Source organism: Sminthopsis crassicaudata, chromosome 2 (assembly GCF_048593235.1).
Source record: "Sminthopsis crassicaudata isolate SCR6 chromosome 2, ASM4859323v1, whole genome shotgun sequence".
Taxonomy (NCBI): domain Eukaryota; kingdom Metazoa; phylum Chordata; class Mammalia; order Dasyuromorphia; family Dasyuridae; genus Sminthopsis; species Sminthopsis crassicaudata.
The window spans coordinates 538620149-538642780 of record NC_133618.1 but is presented as its reverse complement, the minus strand read 5'-3'; the positions used below and the strand labels follow the sequence as shown (position 1 = coordinate 538642780).

Sequence of the window (22632 nt, the reverse complement as noted above, 5' to 3'; positions counted from 1 at the left end):
TGCTTATAGTATCACTCTTTACACTTAAATCATGAACCCATTATGACCTTATTTTGATATAGGATATTAGGTATTGGTTAATGAATAATTTCTGCCTGAATGATGAATTTTTAAAAGTTTATTTGAGTCCAATAACATTAAATAAAATTACCTTAAAAAACTTTAGTTGTATTTTCTAGTAAAATGGGCTATTCATACATAGCTAGTTTGCAGAGAATGTACTGATTCTTAATCCAGTGATCTTTACTGTACATTTTCTCCTTATCTGTAAAATGAGGGTATCATTTTAAATGCTAACATAGCTATTTCTTCTTCTTTCTCATGGATATACATCTTCTCACATCCATGTTATCCATAGTGTTAAAACACTAATAATAACTAATAGCTAAAATTTGTATAGTGCTTATTATATGTCAGCATTGTGCTAAGTACTTTACAATCATCTCATTTGATCTTCAGGGTCAACACTGCAAGGTAGGTACTACCATTATCTCAATTTTACAGATGAGGAAACTGAGGCAAACAGACATAAACTGATTTGCCCAGAGTCATTCAACTAGTGTCTGAGAACTTCTTTGAACTCAGGTCTTCTGACTTCAGGACTCTATCTACTGCATTATCTAACTAGCTCTAGAGATCAAGGACTGAATATAATTTGTTTCTAAAAGGTCTAAACTTTCCCTAAGCACAGAGCTAATACAAGTCTGAGAAAAAGTTTAATGGATGATATTAATTCTGATAACCTGCCTGCCTGGCCATCTGTTCTCAATCATCATGGGACAAATACCACCTGCTGGTCTCATAGTTCAAATTTCTTGATTTCTTCTCAAAAGCCAAACAAATCTATTCTTTTTTTTCTTCAAATATGACTTGTACATTCCCACCTGTCTTTGCTCATGCCTTATTCTAGACTGAAATGCTCTTTTCTTTTACCTACTGGGTTCTTATTTATTCTTTAAAAATGAATCTCATCTGCCTCCCACAAAAATGTCTCAGGTAAAAGTAATCTTTTACTCCTTCCTCTGAACTTCAGCAACTCATATTTATCCGTAACACTCATTTGTCCTGTATCACAAAGCATAGTGACTTTTCACAAATGTGTTTAATAAATGCTTTTTTTCATTCATTTGTTATCTCTACATGTATATCCTTTGTCTCCCTAACTAGGTTTCCTGGTCCTAGAAGAAAGGACCCATATCTGGGATTTTTCTGGGACAACTCCTGGAAAGTGAGCACAGTACTCACTCTTGCATTTAGTACTTAATCAATGAATACTTCTCTTTCCCCATCTCCAAATCTTCATTTTATGTGAGTTTATTTTATTAGAATATATTATTTATTGAATTATTTTTCTATAAAAATGGCAAATTAAAATGTGAAAACTGAGGAGTATGACTATTATAATGTTTCTGTCTACCACATGGATATCATATTTTGATGATTACTCGCAAAATGTTTTTTTTTTTTGCCACTTGCTATTAGCTATTAAAATGCTATAATATTGACACTAGATTGAAGTGAGCTATGAATATGAAACAATACTAATAGCTTCACTATGTTCACTGTTTTTGCCAGTCCTTTCACCAGGCACTCAATTTTATTCTCATAAAACTTTGAGACAGTGATCATTATCCCCATTTTGTAAACTGGGAAAACCAAGGGTTGTAGAGCAGATTTTCAGAAATTCAAGGTTTTTAGAGCTGGGACACAGAAGATTGTCTAATCCAATTCCTTCATTTTATAGATGAAAAAACTGAGTTTATTCAAAACCATGGGTACAAGTTAGTGTGTGTGTGTGTGTGTGTGTGTGTGTGTGTGTGTGTGTGTGTGTAGGGGAAAGGGGGATGGAATAGGAATAGATTCTACTTTAGGACTTTCCCCTACTAAACCGCAGCTGGAACATTGTTGACTAGGAAAGGGCTGAGAGAGAGAAATAACTCAAAGTAACAGTAGCCTAACTAACAAGCACATGTTAAGTCATCCACGGTGAGACCTCAGGAACCCCTAAAGCTTTTTAGCTGTCTATGTGGATTCTGCTTTCCTCCAGGCTTAGCGGCTCTGCACCCTCTTCAGGTTTCCTAGATAATCTTTTTTCTCACTCCAGGGGTTTCCTGCTATTAAAAACATACAAACAAAGGCACTTGGTGTTTGTGGCGTGAGAGGTTGTGGGAAGGGGGACAAGGTTCGGGGGGAAGCCGGGGAAACTTGGGGTGTAATCTCAAGACAGTGTTTTTAATTTTGAGCCTTGAATCTGGTGTTCCAGAACTCTCCCCCCCCCCCATCAATTTCCTGTCCCCTTTAATGTTCCTGTTTTTTCAGTTCTCTGTCCATTTCTCATTCAGTATAACTGAAAAGCTAAACTCTCAGACTTTCTCTCTTCAAATATGGGCACACACCACTTGGGACTCAAAACTCAATGTCCCCGAATTTGGAGCCAAAGGGCCTGGATTCTAAACTCAACTATACTTGGTTGTTTGATGGTAAGCCTGTCGTTTTGTCTTTCGGGGTCCTCAGTTTCCTAATTTATAAAACTACGGAGCTTGGATGATCTCCAGGGACCCTTGAAATTTAGTTTAGACAAATAAATACTTTAAGCATATCCTCTGTCTTCCTGCTGCCCCATCCTAATCCCCATCTCTGAGACTCTCCGGGGATTTAAAATCAGGTCTTGAGAAGCAGATAGAGGTGCCATCTCTCCTTCCCTGCCCCCCCCCAATAAAACAGTTCGAAGTATATATATATATATATATATATATATATGTATGCATTTTGCAGAAAATAAAAGAGAAGTGGCTTGAACATGACCAGGCTGCTTTAACTGGAGTAAGGCGGGTTTAGTACATGTGTCTGCTTTGGGGGACAGGAAGACAAGGCAGTAAGTGTGTGCGCGGAAATGGACACCCCCAGTTCCCAAGTTTAGAATAACATCTGAGTTTTCTTGAACTTCAAGGACGCAACTTTAAAAAAAAAAGTTTTCTCAAGTTGGTTCTCCTTGGGAAAGAAATGGGGCGACTGCATTGCCCCTGCTTCTTTTTCATTCTTCTCGATCCAGCCTTTCGCACGGATTTCTCGGGAGCTCTTCCAGGATATCATCAGGTGGCCTGAAAGAGAGGGACAGCGCAGGGAGAAAGGAGCGGAGGCGGTTCTTTGCAGGCTATAGCTTTCTCTCGGGAGAGCCGCCCCGCAGCACCAACGCCCACGTGGGGCTGTGTTTGGCGTGGGACTGAGGGCTGGTCTCTTTCCTCTGGGAGCCGGGGGAGGAGAGCGCCACTGCCGAGGCCAGCGTAGAGTGCGAGGGGTGGGGGGGGGGGACACGGAGGAAGGACGACTGGGCGGCGCGTTTGGGGGCGGCGGGGAGGGAGCCCCGGCGGGCGAGGGGGCGGTGACAGCCGCTTGGGAAGGAGGCTGCACGCCGATTTGCATGAGAGACAGACTGGGATCGGGGCGGGAGCCTGAGCGCACACACCGAGGCCTGGAGGGAAGAAGGGGAAAGGGAGGGGAGGGGGCGAAAGAAATCTGGGAGCCGAGGGGAGGGGAGGCCACGAAGGCGGAGGGATCTGCGCATCAAAGCGAGCAAGTAGAACAAACTTTGATTCGTGGGCTGGACTTTTCTTCCCAGAGGCGGCACCCAAACAGCCACCCCGTGCGGAAACACAAACTTTTTTCTCCTTTCGCTGCTGCTGCCGTTGTTATTGCTGCTGCTGCTGCTTTCGTGGCCCTTCCACCACACCACAGCCGGGACTCCCTTCTCCCTTCCTCCCTCCTTCCCCCTTCCCTTTGAGTGCACGGGGAGGAGGAGGAGGGCGGCGGAGCTCGGGCCACCCGCGGGCCCCGGGGTTTGCAGCGCCGAGGTCGGGAAGGAAAGTTCGCCGGGAGTCGAGCAAGGAGTTGGAGCGAAGTTTGGCTGGCCACGGCCGGACGCTCCCGGGATCCCGGTCTTTTCGGTGTGTCTGCCTGCCTCCCCCTTCGGGGGGAGCCTCTCCTGCCCACCTCCACCATGTCTTCCATCCTGCCCTTCACCCCCCCGATCGTGAAGCGCCTCCTGGGCTGGAAGAAAGGCGAGCAGAACGGGCAAGAAGAGAAGTGGTGCGAGAAGGCGGTCAAAAGCCTGGTCAAGAAGCTAAAGAAGACGGGGCAGCTGGACGAGCTGGAGAAGGCTATCACCACGCAGAACATCAACACCAAATGCATCACCATCCCCAGGTGAGGTCGGAGGCTCCGGCGCCGGAGCCGGGCACCGGCACCGGCACGGGCGGCGGCCGCTTCTCACTCCCGGGCCCGGCCCCGCTATGTGTGTCTGTGTGTGTGTGTGTGTGGGTGTGTTTGAAACGGGGAAAGTGGGCGCGATCTGGGACTCGGTGGTGAGTGAGTGTGTATATGTGTGTGTGTGTGTGTGTGTGTGTGTGTGTGTGTGTGTGTGTGTGTGTGCGCGCGCGCGCGCGCGCCTGGCGCGGTGGGGGTGGGGGTGGGGCGGGGGCAAGGTACCTAAACAAAACCACCTCTGCAAAGATGGAAACTAGAGTTTCCACGCGGCCCAAACCAACCCGGGAGAAAAGAATTGGGGGACTAGTGGTGGACGAGAGGGGCGGGGGTCCTGACTGGCTGGTGGAGCGCGGGGCATTCTTTCCCGGGCTGTAGGGGGATGGAGGTGGGCGAGTGCGGGTTGAAGTTTGTTTGGGGCTCCGGCTTTGTTTAGCCCGACTAGATGGAGCGCCCCTCCTCCTCAGCAGCGCAGCGCGATCTCGGCCTTAGCTCCCAGCACTAGAATAGGTGGTTCTGTCTGTCTTTCTGTTTCTTCCTCCCCTCCTTTTTCATTCCCTTCCGTCTTTTCTTCCCCCTGCCCGCCCCCCCCTCCAAGGAATGCAGTCCGCACAGCTAAGGGAGGGCCTGCCAGGGCTAGGGTTGTGGGTGAGAAGCCTGGACCCGCGTGATTGACAGATTCCTTCTCTCTCGCTCTCTCTTTGCATTTGGGATTAGGGTTTTTTTTTTTTTTCCAGGAGTATTTTTAGATTCAGTTCTGCCATTTTTTTCCTTCCCCACTCCCCACACTCCCTCCACTCCTGCACACGTACAGCTGAGATAAATGCATTGACTTTCTAGAAGAAGAGAGCAGTTAGTAGTATTAGACTTGTTTCTTTTTCTCTCCAAAGTCTCAGCACCAACTGTGAAGATGCGCCCCCTCCCCCCCTCCCCCCCGCACTCCCTGGGGTGGGTGGGAACGTCAGTAGCCAGTCCTGAGGTGTGGGGGTGATTTCTGTGCTTCTCTTTTTAGCAGGGTTCAGGTTGGTGCAGAACTCTGTAGTACTTTGTAGAAGTGGAGTAGTTCTGATGATAAAGATGTCTGCAAAGTAGGCCTCAGCTAATCTTATGCATTCCTATAGTGCCTTTATTTCTAAAGCACCTTCCCATCTGTTTATCCTCTTTTATGCTCACAGCATCCCCATGACTGTAAAATGGGGAGGGGTTTCACAGATGGCTTATAGAAAGGGTCAATGACTTGCCTTGACTCCCTAGAGGTTTAGCTGAACTCTGTGGTTTTTGGTAAATTGGAGAGGGAGGAGGGGTGGAGGTGGAGGTGGAGGAATAATTCAAAGATAGGGGAGCCATTTACCCACTCTTTTTCCTTTCCATTCCCCCTTCTAGGATCAGTTCTGTTCTGAAGGAACTCTGGGGATTTGCTCTTGACTGGGTCTGTCCTGGGCTCTGATTTAATCCAGATTACCTGGGCTTCCTTGGGCTTGGCCAGCAGAGGACTCCAGTGTCCACATCAGCTCAAGGCCACTCAGTCCCAGGATGTATCCTTCTCACACCACCACCTGCCTTGGAGCAGCTGTGAAGGAGACTGACAAAGCCTTCGTATTTATCCCAGGCTGTCTTAACACTGGGGTCAGTCTTTACAATGCTGCATCTGTTCATGTGAAGCAGCCCTCATTTGGAAATACCAATGAAGTTCATACTTTGATTTTTTTTTTTTTTTTTTGGCAAATATAGTCAATAAAGGGGAAAAGATATATGCTTTTAGAGCTTAGTGTTTTACTGTAGGTCTAGGGGTCAGCAATGATTCAAAAAATAGGAAGGCATGGTTTGATAGAGGGTAAGACATGCAGTTCAGTCCCAGATTCTGTTCTCTCCAGGACCCCTGGGTAATTCTTCAAGGAAATAGTACCCCCCACACTTATCTGATCAGGATGTGTTGAAGACAAAGGCATGGCTCACTCTTCTTGGTATCACCCACAGCTTCTGCTATAAGATAGACGATGGAGGAGATGCTAGGATTCCTAGAAAGTAGCAATTTATGTACCTTGTTGTCATTTAATTTTTGGTTTCTGAAACCACCTTGTGCCACTGATTTTCTTGACACTGTGAGAAGTTAGTGAAGTTAGTTGTCTTGTTATTATAGGTTGAGGAAAACCTATTATTGCAATTGACTGTTCTAAACAACATGGATATTGGGAGATCAAGTGTCTTTCAGGTCTGAGGAATTCTTAATGTGGAGTCTGTGACCTTTTTTTTTTTATGTATTTCAGCACAGTTCATTTTCTTTGTAATCCTATGTATTTTATAGCATGTATTTAAAAACATTATCTTGGGAATATTTCCATAGGCTTCAGACTGATCAAGTAGTCTATGATGCACAAAAGGTCCAGAATCTCTGCTCTGGTAAGAGGAAGTTGATGTGGCTAGAATGGTTTTTGGACTTCTAAGAGCTCAGTCATTATCTATCTTCTAATCTCAAGAAGACTCCTGGGAAAATCCTATCCTGAATTTGTATCTTTGATTGGTATGGAAAGCTCTCCTAGGGAGGTAGAGTTGTAGTTTCCCATCTCTCCCCAGGCACTGTTCTTTGGAATTAAGATTGCTATGCACTCCAGAAATATGGGATTTTCATGCCAGCATCTTGTGCCTGAACCTCTGGATTCCTTTGTTTCATAAGACAGCACTGCTGTGTTGGTTGTGGGTAGAAAATTAAAAATGGAGGTAATTGGCTACAGATTTAATGATAGCAGCATGTCTGCCATAGCCCTGCATTAACCTGAATCTGCATGCAACTTGTCAAATTGTCTGCCCTCACCACTGCAGTCTGGAGAATTAAATGGAAGGAAATAACACCTAATCCCTGATTGGGTATGGGGCATTGTTAGGGAATCACAGAATACTGACATTTGAAATGGTTTTAGGAATCATCCAAAGGAATCTCATTTTATAAAGTAGGATCTTGAGACTTAGAAATGGGAGGTAACTTTCTAAGTGACATGACTAGTTAGTGGGAGAGTTAAAATGAGAAACTAGCTCTTTTGACCCCTGTTCCAGAGTTGCTCACATTTTTGAGAAGTCCCTTTCAGCACATCTTCATAGTCTAAGGATATAGTATGGTCTTAGTGACAGATTGGAAGTAACAATCAGATTGCATACAACTTTAAAATTTTGAAAGTACCTTATATCTTGTGAAGATAATAATAATAATCACTAGCATTTATATCATACTTTTAAGATTTATAGGATGATTTACATATATTATCTCTTTTTATGTTCCTAGCAACCATGGGAGGTAGGTACTATTATTATCTCCATTTTACAGAAGAAAAAACTGAGGCAGATGGAAGTAGAGTGACATGCTCAGAGTTACATATGAGTGTTCAAGACAAGATTTAAATTCAGTCATCTGACATCCTATAGGTCCTGCACTTTTATCTCCTTCAATATCTAGCCTATTATCCCCATTTTACAGATGAGGAAACTGAGACATAAACTATAACAAGCTTGCTCACAGTTAAATAAATAGTGAATGTTGGAGTCTTTGAGCCCTTTTTTTCCCCTTATTTCCGGAGTAGTGCTCTTTGCACATTTTCCAGTTTCATAATAACAACTAATAATTAAAGCTAGTATTGGTCACCTTAAGGGCTGCTAAGAGGCACAGTGGATAGAGTTCCAGTCTTGGAATTAGGAAGAGTCATCTTCATTTAAAAAAAAAAAAAGAGAGAGAGTTTAGAAGAGAAGTCAGTAGCTGTATTGTTGTTGTTGCTTGTTCTTTGTTCTTGAAGAGGATCTTGACCTCAGAGAGGTGATGTCATGACATGCAAGTTACTTGGATTTAAGTGAAGGCTCATCAAATCTGGCTTTAGACACTTACTAAGTATAGCTGAGTAACCCTGGGTGAGTCATTTAACCCGGTTGGCCTCAGTTTCCTCACTATCAAATGAGTTGGAGAAGGAAATAGCAAATCCTTGCAGTACCCAATCCCTGAATATAACTGAGCAACAATAGTACTTTAAAGCTTTGCAAAGCTAGTTTGCATGTTCTGGGGGACCTCAACTTTAATGACTGCATTCTAGAAATTGGCATTATGGTACTTTGATCATTTTTGGTAGTCATATAATTTGAAGAAAAAATGTTTTCAGTATATATTATTCATTTGTTTTCTACTTGAGGTAACATTAGCTTTAACTTAAGGATAATGTGGATGAAAATAGTTTTTTTGTGTGGGGATATGGACCTGTGATTTCATTATTGTAGGAAATTCTACTACTAATCAATTATTCAATCAGAAAGGATTTATTAAGGGCCTACTATGTGCTAGGTGCTAGGAATACAAATACTAATAACCAGAAACAGTCCCATTTGTAATAAGCTACACTCTAATGGGAGTAGATAACAATTACATATAAAAATATAGATAGCAGTGATATAAAATTAAATACATAAAGTCACACAATCATTTAAAAAATGAGAGTTTGGGAGAGAGGTTGCTAGCTATATTGTTGTTGCTTGTCCTTTGTTCTTGAAAAGGATCACAACATCAGGAAGGTGATGCCATAACTTGGATTTGAGGGAGGGAGGGCCGTGCAAGGTCACCTACCTCACTTTCCCTTCCAGAGCCATCTGATTCCAGTGGCAACTGGAGATGGCCCTGGGTCCAGTGAGAGACTTTGGCCTTTTAAAGCTAAAGTCTTTAATGGATGTCATTTTGACTGAGGTAGAGGAGATAAGGAAAGTTTCATGCAGAAAACAGAGCCTGGGATGCATCTTAAGGAAAAGATGAGCTTTGTGAGGTGGAGGAAGGATTACATTCCAGGCATGCTGGACAGTTGTGCAAAGGAGATGGGAGATGGAATATCCTTTGTGAGGAAATGCCTTTTTCAAAGTGGATTAGAAACTGTTCCTCAAATGCATCTCAGAAAATTGCATGCATGGAAAGGCCATGAATTTGCCCAGGATAACTCATCAGCATGTTTTGGGACAGGACAGAACACAGATGTTCCTGAATTTGAGAACCTTATACCTATTGAGACCATATCCTTCTTCTTGCTCAGAGATGATGGGAGCAATGTGAAGTAGAAAGAAGACTGCTGCCCTTTAAGAGAGAGAATCTGGCATCTTTATGAGTAGCATTTCTGGCTTGGAGAAATGAATTCTATGCAAAAGCTCCAGAGTTACTGCTCAAGTGTGCAATATCACGTTGTGGTTGTTTGTAATTCCAGAGTATGGGTATAAGACCTTCCAAATCCATAAGTTTACCAGTCCATTCTTCCCTTAGGGAGTTAAAAAAAGAATACAAGTCCCTACTTCCTATATTCTGTTAATTTCCTCCTATGTTTATACTGAAGCATCTAGGTGGCACAATGAATAGAATGCCAGGCCTGCAGTCAGGAAGACCTGAGTTCAAACCCAGCTTCAGAGATTTACCAGCTGTATGACTCTGGACAAGTCATTTAATCCTTTTGCCTCAGTTTCCCCATCTGTAAAATGAGCTGGAGGAGAAAATGATAGATCATTCCAGAATCTGCCTATAAAATGATGTCATAAAGTAGGGTACGTTTGAACAACCAACAAAATTTATGGTTTGACATCTAGGTGGTGCCATGGTTTATGGAGCTTTGAGTCAGTGAGTCAGGGAGATCTCAGGAGACTTGAATTCAAATCCAGTCTCAGATACTTAAATGTGTGGTCCTGGGCAAATCCCTTAAGTTTTATCTGCAGACAGAAGATAATAGTATCCACCTCTCCGAGTTGTTGTAAAGATAAAGAGTTAACATTTGCAAATTTCTTTCTAAGCCTTCAAAGTATTATATTAATGCTATTGATGATGGTGTAGAGGTGGAGGAAGAAGAGGAAGAGCAGGAAGAGCAAGAGTGTACTTGAGTAAAGACTGATTTACCAGGCTTTACTTAGTGCCCTTCTCTTTTTAAGGTCATCCCTAGAGTATCATCCTCACCATTAAATTTTAGGCTTGAATCCCACTTCTTGACTGTCTGTGGAGTTTGCTCTCTCTGCCTTTCTAAACCACAAAGGGATAAACACCACCGGAAGCCCTGGAGGGAGGAAAGTTGTGCCTTAATAATAGCAGCCTACATTTTCTGTGGCACATCACAGTTACAAAGTGCTTTTTATATATATAAAGATGATAAATATATATATATATATATTTATATATATATGTATATATAACATATATATGTCATCAACCATAACATAATATATGAAGTGCTTTGCAAACTTTAAAATACTACATAACTTTCTGTTAGCCTCATGATTTAATACTCATAACCATCCCATAAGGTAGGTAGCTCACATATTGTTAGTGGGCTAAACTTGAGCTGCAAAGTGGATAGTTTTAAGGCTGCCTTGCTACTATGTTTCAGATCAGAGGCTCTCTCTCCCTGCCTCCTGATTTGCTTCCTAGTTCAGTTGCCTTCTTTCTGTAGCACACTGTGTTTTCCACTGATGACTGGAGCGGGTTAGAATTACAAAAGCAAGAGAGTTCAGGTCTACAACCAAATATTAATGCTTCCATTAGATTGTAAGTTCCTTGAGGGCAGAGACTGCCACTTTTTGTTTGTTTGTTTATTTGTTTGTGTATCCCAGGAGCTTAGTACAGTACCTGGCACAAAGTAACCACATGCTATTGTTCCTTTGGGTCCAATTCTCCATAACCCCATTTGGGATTTTCTGGACAAAAATACTGGAGTGTTTTTTTTTTTTTTTTTTTTTTTCCTCCAGCTCATTTTACAGAAAAGGAAACTGGTTAACAAGATTAAGTGACTTGCCCACGGTCACATGGCTAGTAAGTGTCTGACAACAAATTTGAGCACAGGAAGAGCTCCTGACTCCAGGCTCTCCACTCTTGTCACTGGTGACTCCAAGACATTTATTGATGATTAATTGACACCTTAAGCCTCTTAGGCTTTTGTAGCCAAACCTCATTTGCCCCCCAAACTTGGAATCTAGTTAGGCTGCTGGTATATGCCAGTTGGGCTACTTACATAATGCTAATCAGTTTAATGTTTTAACTGTCATAGGAATCCAACCAGGATTTTTCATGTAATCTGTAGGTTGCTGATTTTACAGTATCTCAAGGATAAGAGATGTCCCTCTTCTCCTCACTATTAATTTCTCCCTTCCTCTACTGAAAGTCAGCAAAGAATGCTTGTACTTTGAGGGATTGGTGCATTCTGTATATTTTCCTAATTTTATAGATCTTGCCAGAGAGAATAAGACAGATCTCATATTCCTCACAGTGGTTGTCAGTTGTGCTTCCTTTGGCTGAATGAAAGCTTTCTTTGTTCTTTTCAAGAAGACTAAAAGTATTTGGAAAACAGTATCAAGGTTTTAATTGGAAAGTACAGAGTTAAAGTACTATTAAGTAAAGCATGTCATAAGGTCACTTTTCTTGCAAAACTATTTAGGCTTATGATTATCTGAAGCTGGAGAGGTTTCCCAAGACCCTAATAAAGCAGTAATCAAAGGAGAAAAAAAAGGAGAAAAATTTTTTTTTCATTGTTGTGTCTTCCCTGTGGCATGAGAAGTCATCTGAAAACAAAAGTGACACCAATTGTGAGCTAGCAAAAATTTGATTTCAACAAGTTTTTCTGATATTTAGGTAAATTTTGTATGTGTTGGCAGCTGATCTGAATTTGTAAGGAAGGTGACATCCTCACCTCAATTCATTTGAATAAACATAGAGAGAATAGTAATAGCAGAATGTGTGTGATTTTAAAATAGGATTTTTATGTCTTCTTTCAAAATTTCAAGTAAAGCATCACTGGCTGTACCTGATAACTTTAAAAATATTTTTAGGCCAAAAAATAGCAGAGTCTCGACAGAGATTCTGAGGAATGATGTATTTGTATTGTTTCACAATTCTGTGTTTTAGTTTTTCATCCTCTATATATTTTTCATATTTGCATATTATTTTGTTTCCAATAACATACATTCCAAGTTCAAGGCTCTCACTGAGGAAAGAGAAGTCTTAAATATGCTTTTAAAACATGTGAGATTCTTACCCCAGTTCTAATAAGTCTAAAAAGAAAAAAAAAGGCCTCTTTACTAGAACATTAATTTTGAAGTAACTTATTTTTGGCGGCCCACAAATACAGTAGTCATTTAGTTGTGATGAGAAATAAAAAATGTTGATGGAATCAAAGAATCTGATTCAGGCTTACCACATCAGGAATTCAATTAAAACGAGTCCTTTAAAAATAAATATTGGTTTAATAATGTAAACTTGTGATTGCTGTATTATTATAAGTGAAATAAAATTAACAAGATTTAATGGACTGAGCGACCATTAATTTTCACTTGTTAATTTATTAGGATATTCTAATACCATTTGATGCACAGTAATGGCATTATTCTGCATGAGATCCCCTATGAAATAAATAGGACCAAGCAGTGCTGGAATTAAATTGAAATCAGATTTTATTCCCCAGTTATCTTATTCTTCCTCACCTCCCCCTATGCAATTAAATTCTCCAAGGTTGGAATGCAGTATTCCCATTCAACAAGGCTCATGAATAGTCCTAATTAACTTTTGTCCTTGCTTCCTTTGATGTACTTGTGTTACTGTCTTCCCCACCCCCAACTCATACCTTACCCCTATCCACACACATTTTATTGGTTAGCAGGGAAGAGAACAGATTCAAAAAGACAGCAGAAGAAACCCTCCCTTTTGGTTGTAACTGAGCAGAACAAGGTGGATTGGCTGTAACCTCTACTTGCTTAAGCATCCTCTTATACCAATTTGACTGCAAAGAAGTGCTTGGTAATTCTGTTGTTTCTTCAGTTGCAGGTTCATTCAGTGCAAATATCCCAGGGAATAATTGGATATTGCTGGAGAGAGGGGTTTAGGGAGGATGTCTCCAGTAATTTCTGCCTTATTTTATTATTATTACTTTTGTGTGTGTGAGAGATTGGGCTATCTCAGGCTGGAAGTGCTGCAACCATTTAGGGCCCACTGATGATGATCCAGGAAGCTCTGAACTGCTCTGAACTTGCCCCTTTTTAGCTAGCTTAGTGTAGATACCTTAGTCCACTGCAGCTCATAACTCTCAAGATCACATGATCTACCAGTTTCAGTCTCCTAGGTATCAGAGTATAGGCTTGTATGACTTTGTTTGACTCTTCCAAATATTTGAACAAAGATCACAGAAAAAGAGTGATTTTTTTTTCAATTTTTTTATCATAACTATTACATTCTATGTTTTCATGATAAAGAAAACCTTTAATTAACTCATAAAACCCTTCCTTGTAACTAAAAATAATGCTTCCCTTAGCTGGCCTGGTTGGGAGAAAGCCGAGGAGGGATTCAAACAATGCAATTTCTTTTAAAATTTTCTTACTGTTCTTTTGTTTTCATATCATCATCCTTTATGAATTTCTCTCTCTTTTGCCTATGTAGCTGGTGAGCCATCCATCCTTTCTAACAAACATATCAGCTTGAATCTAATCATATATTCAATGTTTCACACTTGGAGTCCCTCACTTCTGAAAAGAAGGAAAAGTATTTCAGCTTACTTTTTAATGTTGAGAGGGCTTGCTTAAAATAAAAAAGAGAGAAAACTATTCATTGGGACCTGATATAACCTTGGTTCTTAAAAGGTTAACAGTTTTTAGAGATGACAAATATATGGTAGAAGTCATGATGTAAGATGCATGGCAGAAGTCAATGTTTATTATTTGAGGCCCCTGCTGGAAGTAACATCCAGAACTAGTGTTTCTCAGCAGACTATTACAAGACATTAGAACCTCCAGGGAATTAATTGTTTTACAGACACAATTTTTCCAGATAGCAGAAGGCTTGCCTTTCTAAGCATTAAGACTATTTATTTTAGCCTCTTTGCATGAAAACCTTTCTGAAGTATGTTACATATTTCTCTACCATCTTTAAAAAATAGAAAAATATAATTTAATTTTTTCTGGTGACTCAGGAGTATTAAAAATAAATTAAGATGATACTGTTTTAAAGATCTGTGATGCATAAGTACTCTCCAGGTTATAATTTCTCCATACCTTAAACTGTTAGCAGACAGTTTCCTGAATCACTTTGGTTAAAGGAATTTGTCGCCTGATAATTCCATCCTCTGGTGATGAGCTTTTCAAAACTTAACTAGGTCATAGGTTTAAAAAGCATACATTTTATTACCACATCTTTACTCAAATCCTTTCCAGTATTGAAGGACCTGCCAGAAACTTCTCTGCTGGAAAAAACTTAGAGAAACCAAGGTAATGTTCTAATAGAGTAGGATTTCAGTGAAGAAATTTATATCAAACTCTTTAGATTGGTTGCAAAGTGCTTTACATATATCATCACATCCTTAAAACAACCCTACAATTTAGGTGTTATTTTTCATCTAATTTATGGAAAAATTGAGGCACAGAGTAGAGAAGTGACATTCTCATAGTTAGATAGCCAATAAATAGCAAATCTAGGATTTAAAAATAAACACTAACTCCAAGAGCCATGGTCCTTCCCCTTTTACCACAATGGCACCATTTGATTGTGCCTTAATACAGTCCCCAAGATCTATGTTTAGGAATTTGCTTGCATTCTAAAAGATCTCTGGAAGCCTGTGTTTTTTGAGCTGTAATCTGCTTTTTATAGTTTTTCCATCTCTTCCCTTGCTGTGAATGTGTCAGTTGTTACTTTTCCCTGTTGTCATTCTGCCTGCTGGTGGTAGCTTTTCCTTCCCACCCCCTATCCCCTCCCCCTTCTCAGCAGTAGTTTGGGCTTCAAATCCCAATTGAAGGTCTTAGAAACCAGTTAATTAAGCTAGCTCAAATTGGAGATAAAATAAGAATAAAGCGACTCTGTGCCAGGGTAAGGACTGTGGGTCCTTTCCTATGAATGAAGTGTGCATATTTTATGACTTCTACTTTGGTCATTCAGAGATCTTTTGTTTGGTTCCTGATCCTCACTGAGCTCAGGGATAGGTGAGCTTTTACTAAACATATTTTTTCAGTTAGATATCTATCATCATCTTTTTGAACCATACAAAATGGAAACACAGTAGAAGCTGTCTTTAGTTCAGATAGATAGAGATAAAACAGGCTGAGGTTTGCATGACAACTTTTTTAATGTACACTAGCTAAAGAAGTAAATTAATTTTGTAACAGGATTTCAGAAGACTTACTAAAAATACTTTAAAAAACTTATTTTCAAGGATTTGAGATGTGATGATTTATATGTAAATAGCTTTTCAGCTAATTTGCAAATAATTATTAAAGGATCCATAAGTTTCATTTGTTTTATACACATACACACATATATTTATATGTATGTATATAGAGGTCTATATGTGTATGTATATATTTATATAACTAACTCTCTCTCACTCTTCTTTCTCTTTCTCCTCCTCCTCCTTCTCTCTCCCTCTCTCTCTCCATCTCTCTATCTCTGTCTCTCTCTGTCTCTCTGTCTCTGTGTGTCCCTCTCTGTGTTTCTGAATTTGTCTCTCTCCTTCTCTGTCTGTCTCTCTTTGTCTCTCTGTTCTATCTCTCTGTGTGTGTCTCTGTCTCTGTCTCTCTGCTTGAAATTGAGACCCCCTATCACATAGACAGTTTAGTAGTGCTACGTCTATCTAGAGTATCAGGCCTGGAATTAGGAACATTTAGTTCAAATCTAATCCCAGATACTAGTTACCCTGGGCAAGTCACTTAATCCTGTTTATCTCAATTTCCTCATCTGTAATTAAGCCGGAGAAGGAAATGGCAAACCACTTCATTATCTTTGTCAATCTATTCATTTGTCTTTGTCAAGAAATCCCCCTAATGTAACTGGGGAAGAACAGCAACCGCTGTGAAACTCCTTATCTCATCTGGGCTGGATGTATTTCAGCCATTCAAGGCCTGATCCCCGTAGCTGAAGAGCGAGGAAGCTTTGACCTTCTCTTTTTGTGACCTAAACTGTCTTACCCCTTCTTATGCAGCCTGACAGATGACAGATCCCAGGAGCTCACTGTATGGGTGCTAGACTTTGAGCAGACATGTCATCGATTTTCACCAAGCTAAAAGCCCAGAATTCCTGAGCCCAAGTGATTGACCTTAGCCTCTACCCTCCCTGTAAAGCATATGGGGTTACCACACCCAGATAATACCTCCATTTAGAAACATTGTCAATCTAGATCAAATTAATGTGTTCTTGAAATGATAGAACTATATAAAATAAAAGGCTATTATTTAAAAAAGAAAGAAATGATAGAACTATAAGTTGATTTTCAGAGAATTCAGATTGTTCTTTCCCAGTGCTTTCCCTCTCCTTATTAGTCTTAATTAGATTTTACTTTATAATGGAACGTTCGGATTGCTAGCAGAACATGGAAAAATGAGCTTTGTCTTTTTCTTGCACTTTTTTATCTTAAAGAACTGAGGGTTTTTTTTTTTTTTTAATACTAATGACCCACTAATGCCCCACATGGTTAAATGTGAGACAGACATCATAGAGAATATATTTGGAAGAAAAGAACACACATGTGAAAAAGTTTACCAAGAGCACTTCCTTTATTTATTTTCATGTATCTATATAAAGAAATGCTATATTTTCTTGCGTAAGCATTGGCCTTTTGTGAGGCAGCATGAAGGTTATAAGTTTAAACATCAGTGAGGAAATGTAAAAGGTAAAATTTCCCCCAGAAGTCTTAACTTTTCCTGTATCCTGCAACTCTTGCTGGGTAGAGTCTGCCAGCCTTATTGTCCAAAATGCTTTGTAGTCCACTGATTGTAAACGGTGCTGTATTAGAGTTGGTCCTTTAGGCCTAGTGCTGGCTTGCAGACCCAGTCACTTTGCTTCCACAACTAGCTGAGGAGTGAGTGACATCATGAGTTACTTCCCTGCCAAGTTGTACTTCTCAGCATAACCATTTTTTACTGAATTTCCAAAAAAAAAAAAAAAAGTAATGCTTTTTGGGTATGTTTTTTTTTTTTTTTTAAAGTCTGTTTTTATCCTGTCAGAACTGAAAAATGCCCAAAGGCATTTTTTCCCTTAAAAATCACCTTTGGGCTGAAACCAAAGAGAGAATAATTGAGCCAGGAAGGACTTTTTGAGTCCTTACAAGTGGCTGAAAGCAGGGGCTTATGATGGAAATCAGGTTTTTCCTTTTGATTAGAACCTTCCCTGCTGTGGGCTTTTTTCCTCCCCTTCATAGATGTTCTCTTCCCCATGAATATTTGACTAAAAAACTGGTTTTCCCAGTAAGGTGTGGTAGGGAGTGAAAGCAACTGGATCTTGCTTAGTCCTTTAATTTAAAAGCAAATAACAACAACAACAACTTTGCTAGTTCCCAGGTCTCTCCTTCCCCTTCCTCAAGGCTGTTATCATTTATCAATATTCAAACACCACAGCTAAGGAAAAAGAAAACAAAATAAAACAAAATCCTAGAGGGAAACAAAGCCTCACATTTCAAGAGTAGTTTCTAAGGACCTGAAATTAGGCTGTTGGGCTTGTTGGTGTGAAGGTATTCTTACTGGTCCATACATAGTTTTGCAAGTAGTAAGTGCTAAATACCTGTTTGTTGAATTAATATGATTAAAGTGTTAACTTGCAAAAAAGAGGGTCTAATCAAAATATTGAAAGGGAAACAATACAAATTCTTAGGTGGCACTGCCATCCATTCTACCCCTACTCCTACCTCCACCACCTCCACCCATCCTTTCTTTAATTGTTCATGTGACTAAAAATAAATGTATTGAAAACAAACTTTTATGAATCAGTACCACCAAGGGGGAGGAGGAGGACTGTTAAGGATTCAGAAGGAGAAATGCCATGAGTCATGTTTTTATGTTGCTGTCGCTGCCCATGTTTTTAAGTTTTAAGAGAAGAAACACATGCTTTCATCAGGTTTTTTTGACTGGTCGTTCTGGTTAATGCAGTGCTCTCTTATTATCCAGGATTTAACTTTGCACTGTGCATGTAACTTTGGTCCCAATCTCTAGGATATTAGTATGGCTGGAGGTCCTTGTTTCTGTAGCAAAGGAGAAATAGTTCAAATAGGTTAGGTTTGTGTAATTGGATTTCCAGAATTTCTGGAGAGATTAGTTCATCTCAATCATAGCTTCATAATTACTAACATTTTTATGTAGCACCTACTATGTGCAAAAAACAATTCACAAATAATTCCATTTTATCCTTACAGCAACCTTGATTGTTTTTTCATCTTTGGCTTACTAGATCCAGATTTGGGCCTTAATGGTTTTTGAGAGCAACTAGTAGACTCAGTGGATAGGGCATTGAACTGGATGTGAAGTGGATTCTTCTTTATGAGTTCAAATTCTCTCTCTAACAGTTGTGTGACCCTGGGCAAGTCACTAACAAATAAAATGAATGACTTATTACTAGGAGATGAAGATAGATATTTAAAATGCCAATAAAAAATGAAGGAAAGAATTGGACATTATCCAGTGAATTTTAGTCCCTGCTGCTGGCCTTAAAATCTCATTCTTCCATTACTTTTGTAGTGTTGTTGAAATATCTGGTTCACAGTCACAAATATTTAGACAAAGAAGCATCAAGTTTTAATGGATAATGATCTAGTCTGGATTCAAATACCTGGGATGACACATATTTAAAGGCTGATGGTATGTTCCCAGGACAAATCATTTAATCTCTCAGTTTTCTACACTGTTCTTTAAGACTAAGTTGCTGAATAATTCTCAATCTCCATTAGTAGAGGAGGCTTCCTAACTGGGAAACTCTTATACAAATGAAATTCCAGGTCTAGGAGTAGACATAGACCTTGTTGGGAGCTTTTGTTGTATCTTGGATTCCTTTTTCAGCTGGGGAATTCCACAAACTGCTCAGTCATGTTTTAAAATAATTGGAGGAAATGCTAAAATTTCAGTTAGAAGTTAGTGAAAACAACCAGTTTACCACCAGTTTAAAAAACTCATTTTTCCATACAAAAAGTATGTCATTATTAGTGAGAATGCTTAAGTTAATTGCTAAGGTTCTTGAGAATAATTACTTTAATATATCAGGGGTCTTCAGTGATGAAGAGAAAAACTTTTTTGACTTATTTCATGGTCTTTGAAATCTGTTAAAGTCAAACAGGGGCAGCTAGGTGGCACCATGGTGCACAGAATATTGCGTCTGGAATCGGGAAGATTTATCTTCTTGATGAGTTCAAATCTGGCCTCAGACACATACCAACCATGTGACCCTGGGGAAATCATTTAACCTTATCTGCCTCTGTTTCCTCATCTGTAAAGTGATCTGGAGAAGGAAATGGCAAGCCAGTCTAGTATCTCTGCCAAAATAAAACCCCAAATGGGATCTTGAAGAGTTACATACAACTGAACAAAAACAAAATGTTAAGCACAAACAGCACTAACCTTGCAGTTAATCTGGGATAAATGAGTTTTTGTGAACAGAGAAAGGTAGCTAGACTCTACAAGCTGCCTTGGGATGGCAGGTGTTGAATCTTAACATTAGCATGTTGTAGTTTATCCTTACAGATAGGTTTGAACTGTCTCAGAAGGATGTGGCTGTTTATCTTTACAAGTTAGAATTGTCTCCCTAACTAGATTTTAAGGGCTGTCTTCTATCTGAGAGAGAATCTAAGCTCTTCTAGTAGAATTATTAACTTATTGAGGGAATTGACTGTTGTTTTGTCTTCAGAGACCACAATGTCTGGCAAGAGGTGCTTAATAAATGTTTAATGAATTAATCTCAATCTTCATATCATGACTTTCCCTCTCCCATTTGGGGTCACATGGCTAGTAAATGTCTGAGGTCAAATTTTAACTCAGATTCTATTGACTCCAGATCCAGAGCTCTATATTACTTATCTACCTTCCCAACAGGTAATCGAGGTATTTAATGAATGTTTGATGCTGATGCTGTAGTCCATGGAAACTAAATTTCTACCTGAAAACTCAATTCTCCAAATTGGAGTTGAGATTTCTTAATACAAATTTCAGTTTATTCCCTAGCAGTTTTCTTCATCTTGATTGGTATATTATGTCTTAGCATTTTATAATCTGAGGCTGCTGCCCCATACTTAAATAATATAGTGCCTGGCACACAATAAATTCGAATTGACCGATTGTTGGTCTATTGGTGAAGGCAGATATAGAGTGAGTTGCTTTACTCTAATTTAGTTTGCACTTACAAAGTGCTTTTTGATTTTTTTCAAAGTCCTTTTATTTGTTATTGCATCTAATCCTCAAAATAGTCCTGTGACTTAAGTAGGTAATGACATGTAATTATAGAAATAGGTTATATAAAATGCTGGAGGATATTTCTAAAGCCTAATTCAGTCCTTTTCCAAATCCTGAAATTCCTCTATCATCCCTAGTAAGTGGTCATCTGGCCTCTAGTACTAGGGAATTCATTGCCTTATTCCCTCCCGTCCCAGTAGCTCATTCCATTTTTGAATAGTCCCAATTAGGGACTTAGGGATTTAGGAAGCTTGGAATATGAGGAAAAGGAAACACAGATTTAAATGATTTGAGACATATAGACATATAGATATAACTAGTGAGTGTCAAAATTAGAACTAGAATTTAGAGATCTGAGATCTGATTCTGACAACTGGTCTCCTATTCTTCCTCTGATAGCACGGGAGGAAGGAGGTAATTTTTTTTTTTTTTTTTTTTTTTTTTTTTTGTATTTTAAGGGTGGCCTTTATGTGGAATTCCCATGTATCCAAATCCATTCAATCTCTGTGAAAAAGAAGTAAAGACCACTTTAAGTATTTAGCAGATGAAATTGGTATGCCTCATCATATCACTGCTCTATAAAATAAGATTTTAAAAAGTTATTATTTTAAAATCTGTATTGATTTTTTGTTTTAATATTATCTTCATTTCTTAATATATCATCTTCTTCACCCTTTTCTCAGGGAGCTACTCAAAACAATGTAACAAAAAAATTAAGGAAAAGAGGGGGAAAAGCAGTTCAACAAAACTAATATATCATTTGAGTCTTATGACATCTACAGTATTCTACATTAATAATGCCCTTGCTGCAAAGGAGATTTTGCACAGAAATCTTCAGTGGCTTCTTGACAGATAGAATTCAGTAAGCTGTCATTCTATCTTGTCAAGACACTCTGCTTTCATACTGGTGGAATGCTTTCTTTTTGACTTTATGCCTGGAATGCTCTTCCTTCCCTGTTCAGCCTGTCTCCTTTGCCTTTTTTTTTCCCTATGCCTTTAACTTTCTACCTATCTCTATGTCCAACTCAGATGATACACTAATGTTTTTGGGTGGGTCCAACTCCTACTCCCGTTGGAAGACCAGGTATCCAGAAAGAAATGGTTATTATACTTCTTCAGCATTCTAGAGATTTCTAGTCCAGGTCCTAACAAGCCCTTACTGGTGAATCCCTCCCTATTGATTATGAGCCAGACCTATATAATAAGTATATTATTATAAAAGGGTATAAATAAGTAATGACATTTGTCACAGAAACAGTCTTTCCCTCCCCCACACCAAGGCCTTATTCTCCCCTTCAACATACAAGGGCCCTGGGTAGAGTGGGCTCATATTTAGAGTAAAATAGTAGTGAGATTGCAAATATAAAGAACAGATGTGACAAAGAGATACCTCTTAATTTTTGGCCCAAGAAGTTGCTTTTTCCCATTGTGTCTTCTTCTTAAAGTTCCCTTTAAATGTGACTTTCTTTCAAAACTTGAGTATCGGTGCTTTTCTGGAGTCCATAGCCCAACTACCTTTCTCTCTTCAAGGTTTGCATTTTCCTAGCACTTCCCTATCCACTAATAATATTTACTGGGCTCTGCTACTATCTCTGATCAGTGGTGGGATTTCTGCTATCTCTGATAGAATCTTAGGGTCTTCTAAACTCACAAGATCACCATTTGGACAATTTCACCTCAGCATACTGATCCACCTAAGCTCAGGAAAGACTAAATGCAAAAGAAACAGAAGCATCATGTGCTCATGGGCATATGGTTGCCAGGTGGGTATAGAGTAGCTATTCTTGCCCTTCACCCAGTACTTTGTAGCAATTCTATTTCTCTTGATCCCCTGAAGGAAGAGACACTAAGAAATCTTCAGGCTTTTCTTTTTTGTTTGTGATCTCTGTTCTGGGTCAGTGCCTTCTGAAACATCAGTTCTAGTCCTGTAACCAATTGGAAGATACTTTGTCATGATACAATTATTGAATTGGAACTAGGCAAGAAGTATCTATGCATCCTCCATGTAATCTACCAGCAAGGACAAATCCAAGTGTGCTTTAAGAACTGGGCCAGTACTTCTGCCTCCTCTTCCACTAGTTTTCCCTTGAAGCCTTTCTTGATTTCCTTAGTAACAATTTTTTTATTTCTCTGATCTCACATAATATTTTATTTAGCATTCCTCTAATAAACAGCCACATGTTATTCATCTTAAAGTGCTACATA

General features: G+C 39.5%; 1 protein-coding gene across 1 annotated transcript in view; it reads left to right on the top strand.

The window, feature by feature from the left end:
* Nucleotides 1–3516: 3516 nt before the first annotated feature.
* The window catches only part of SMAD3 (SMAD family member 3), a 166553-nt gene continuing 147437 nt past the window's right edge, over nucleotides 3517–22632 (top strand). The window contains exon 1 of the mRNA XM_074294737.1: nucleotides 3517–4203. Within this exon, the coding sequence (XP_074150838.1) occupies nucleotides 3998–4203 (206 nt within the window). The 5' untranslated portion in view covers nucleotides 3517–3997. The remainder of the gene's footprint in view (nucleotides 4204–22632) is intronic.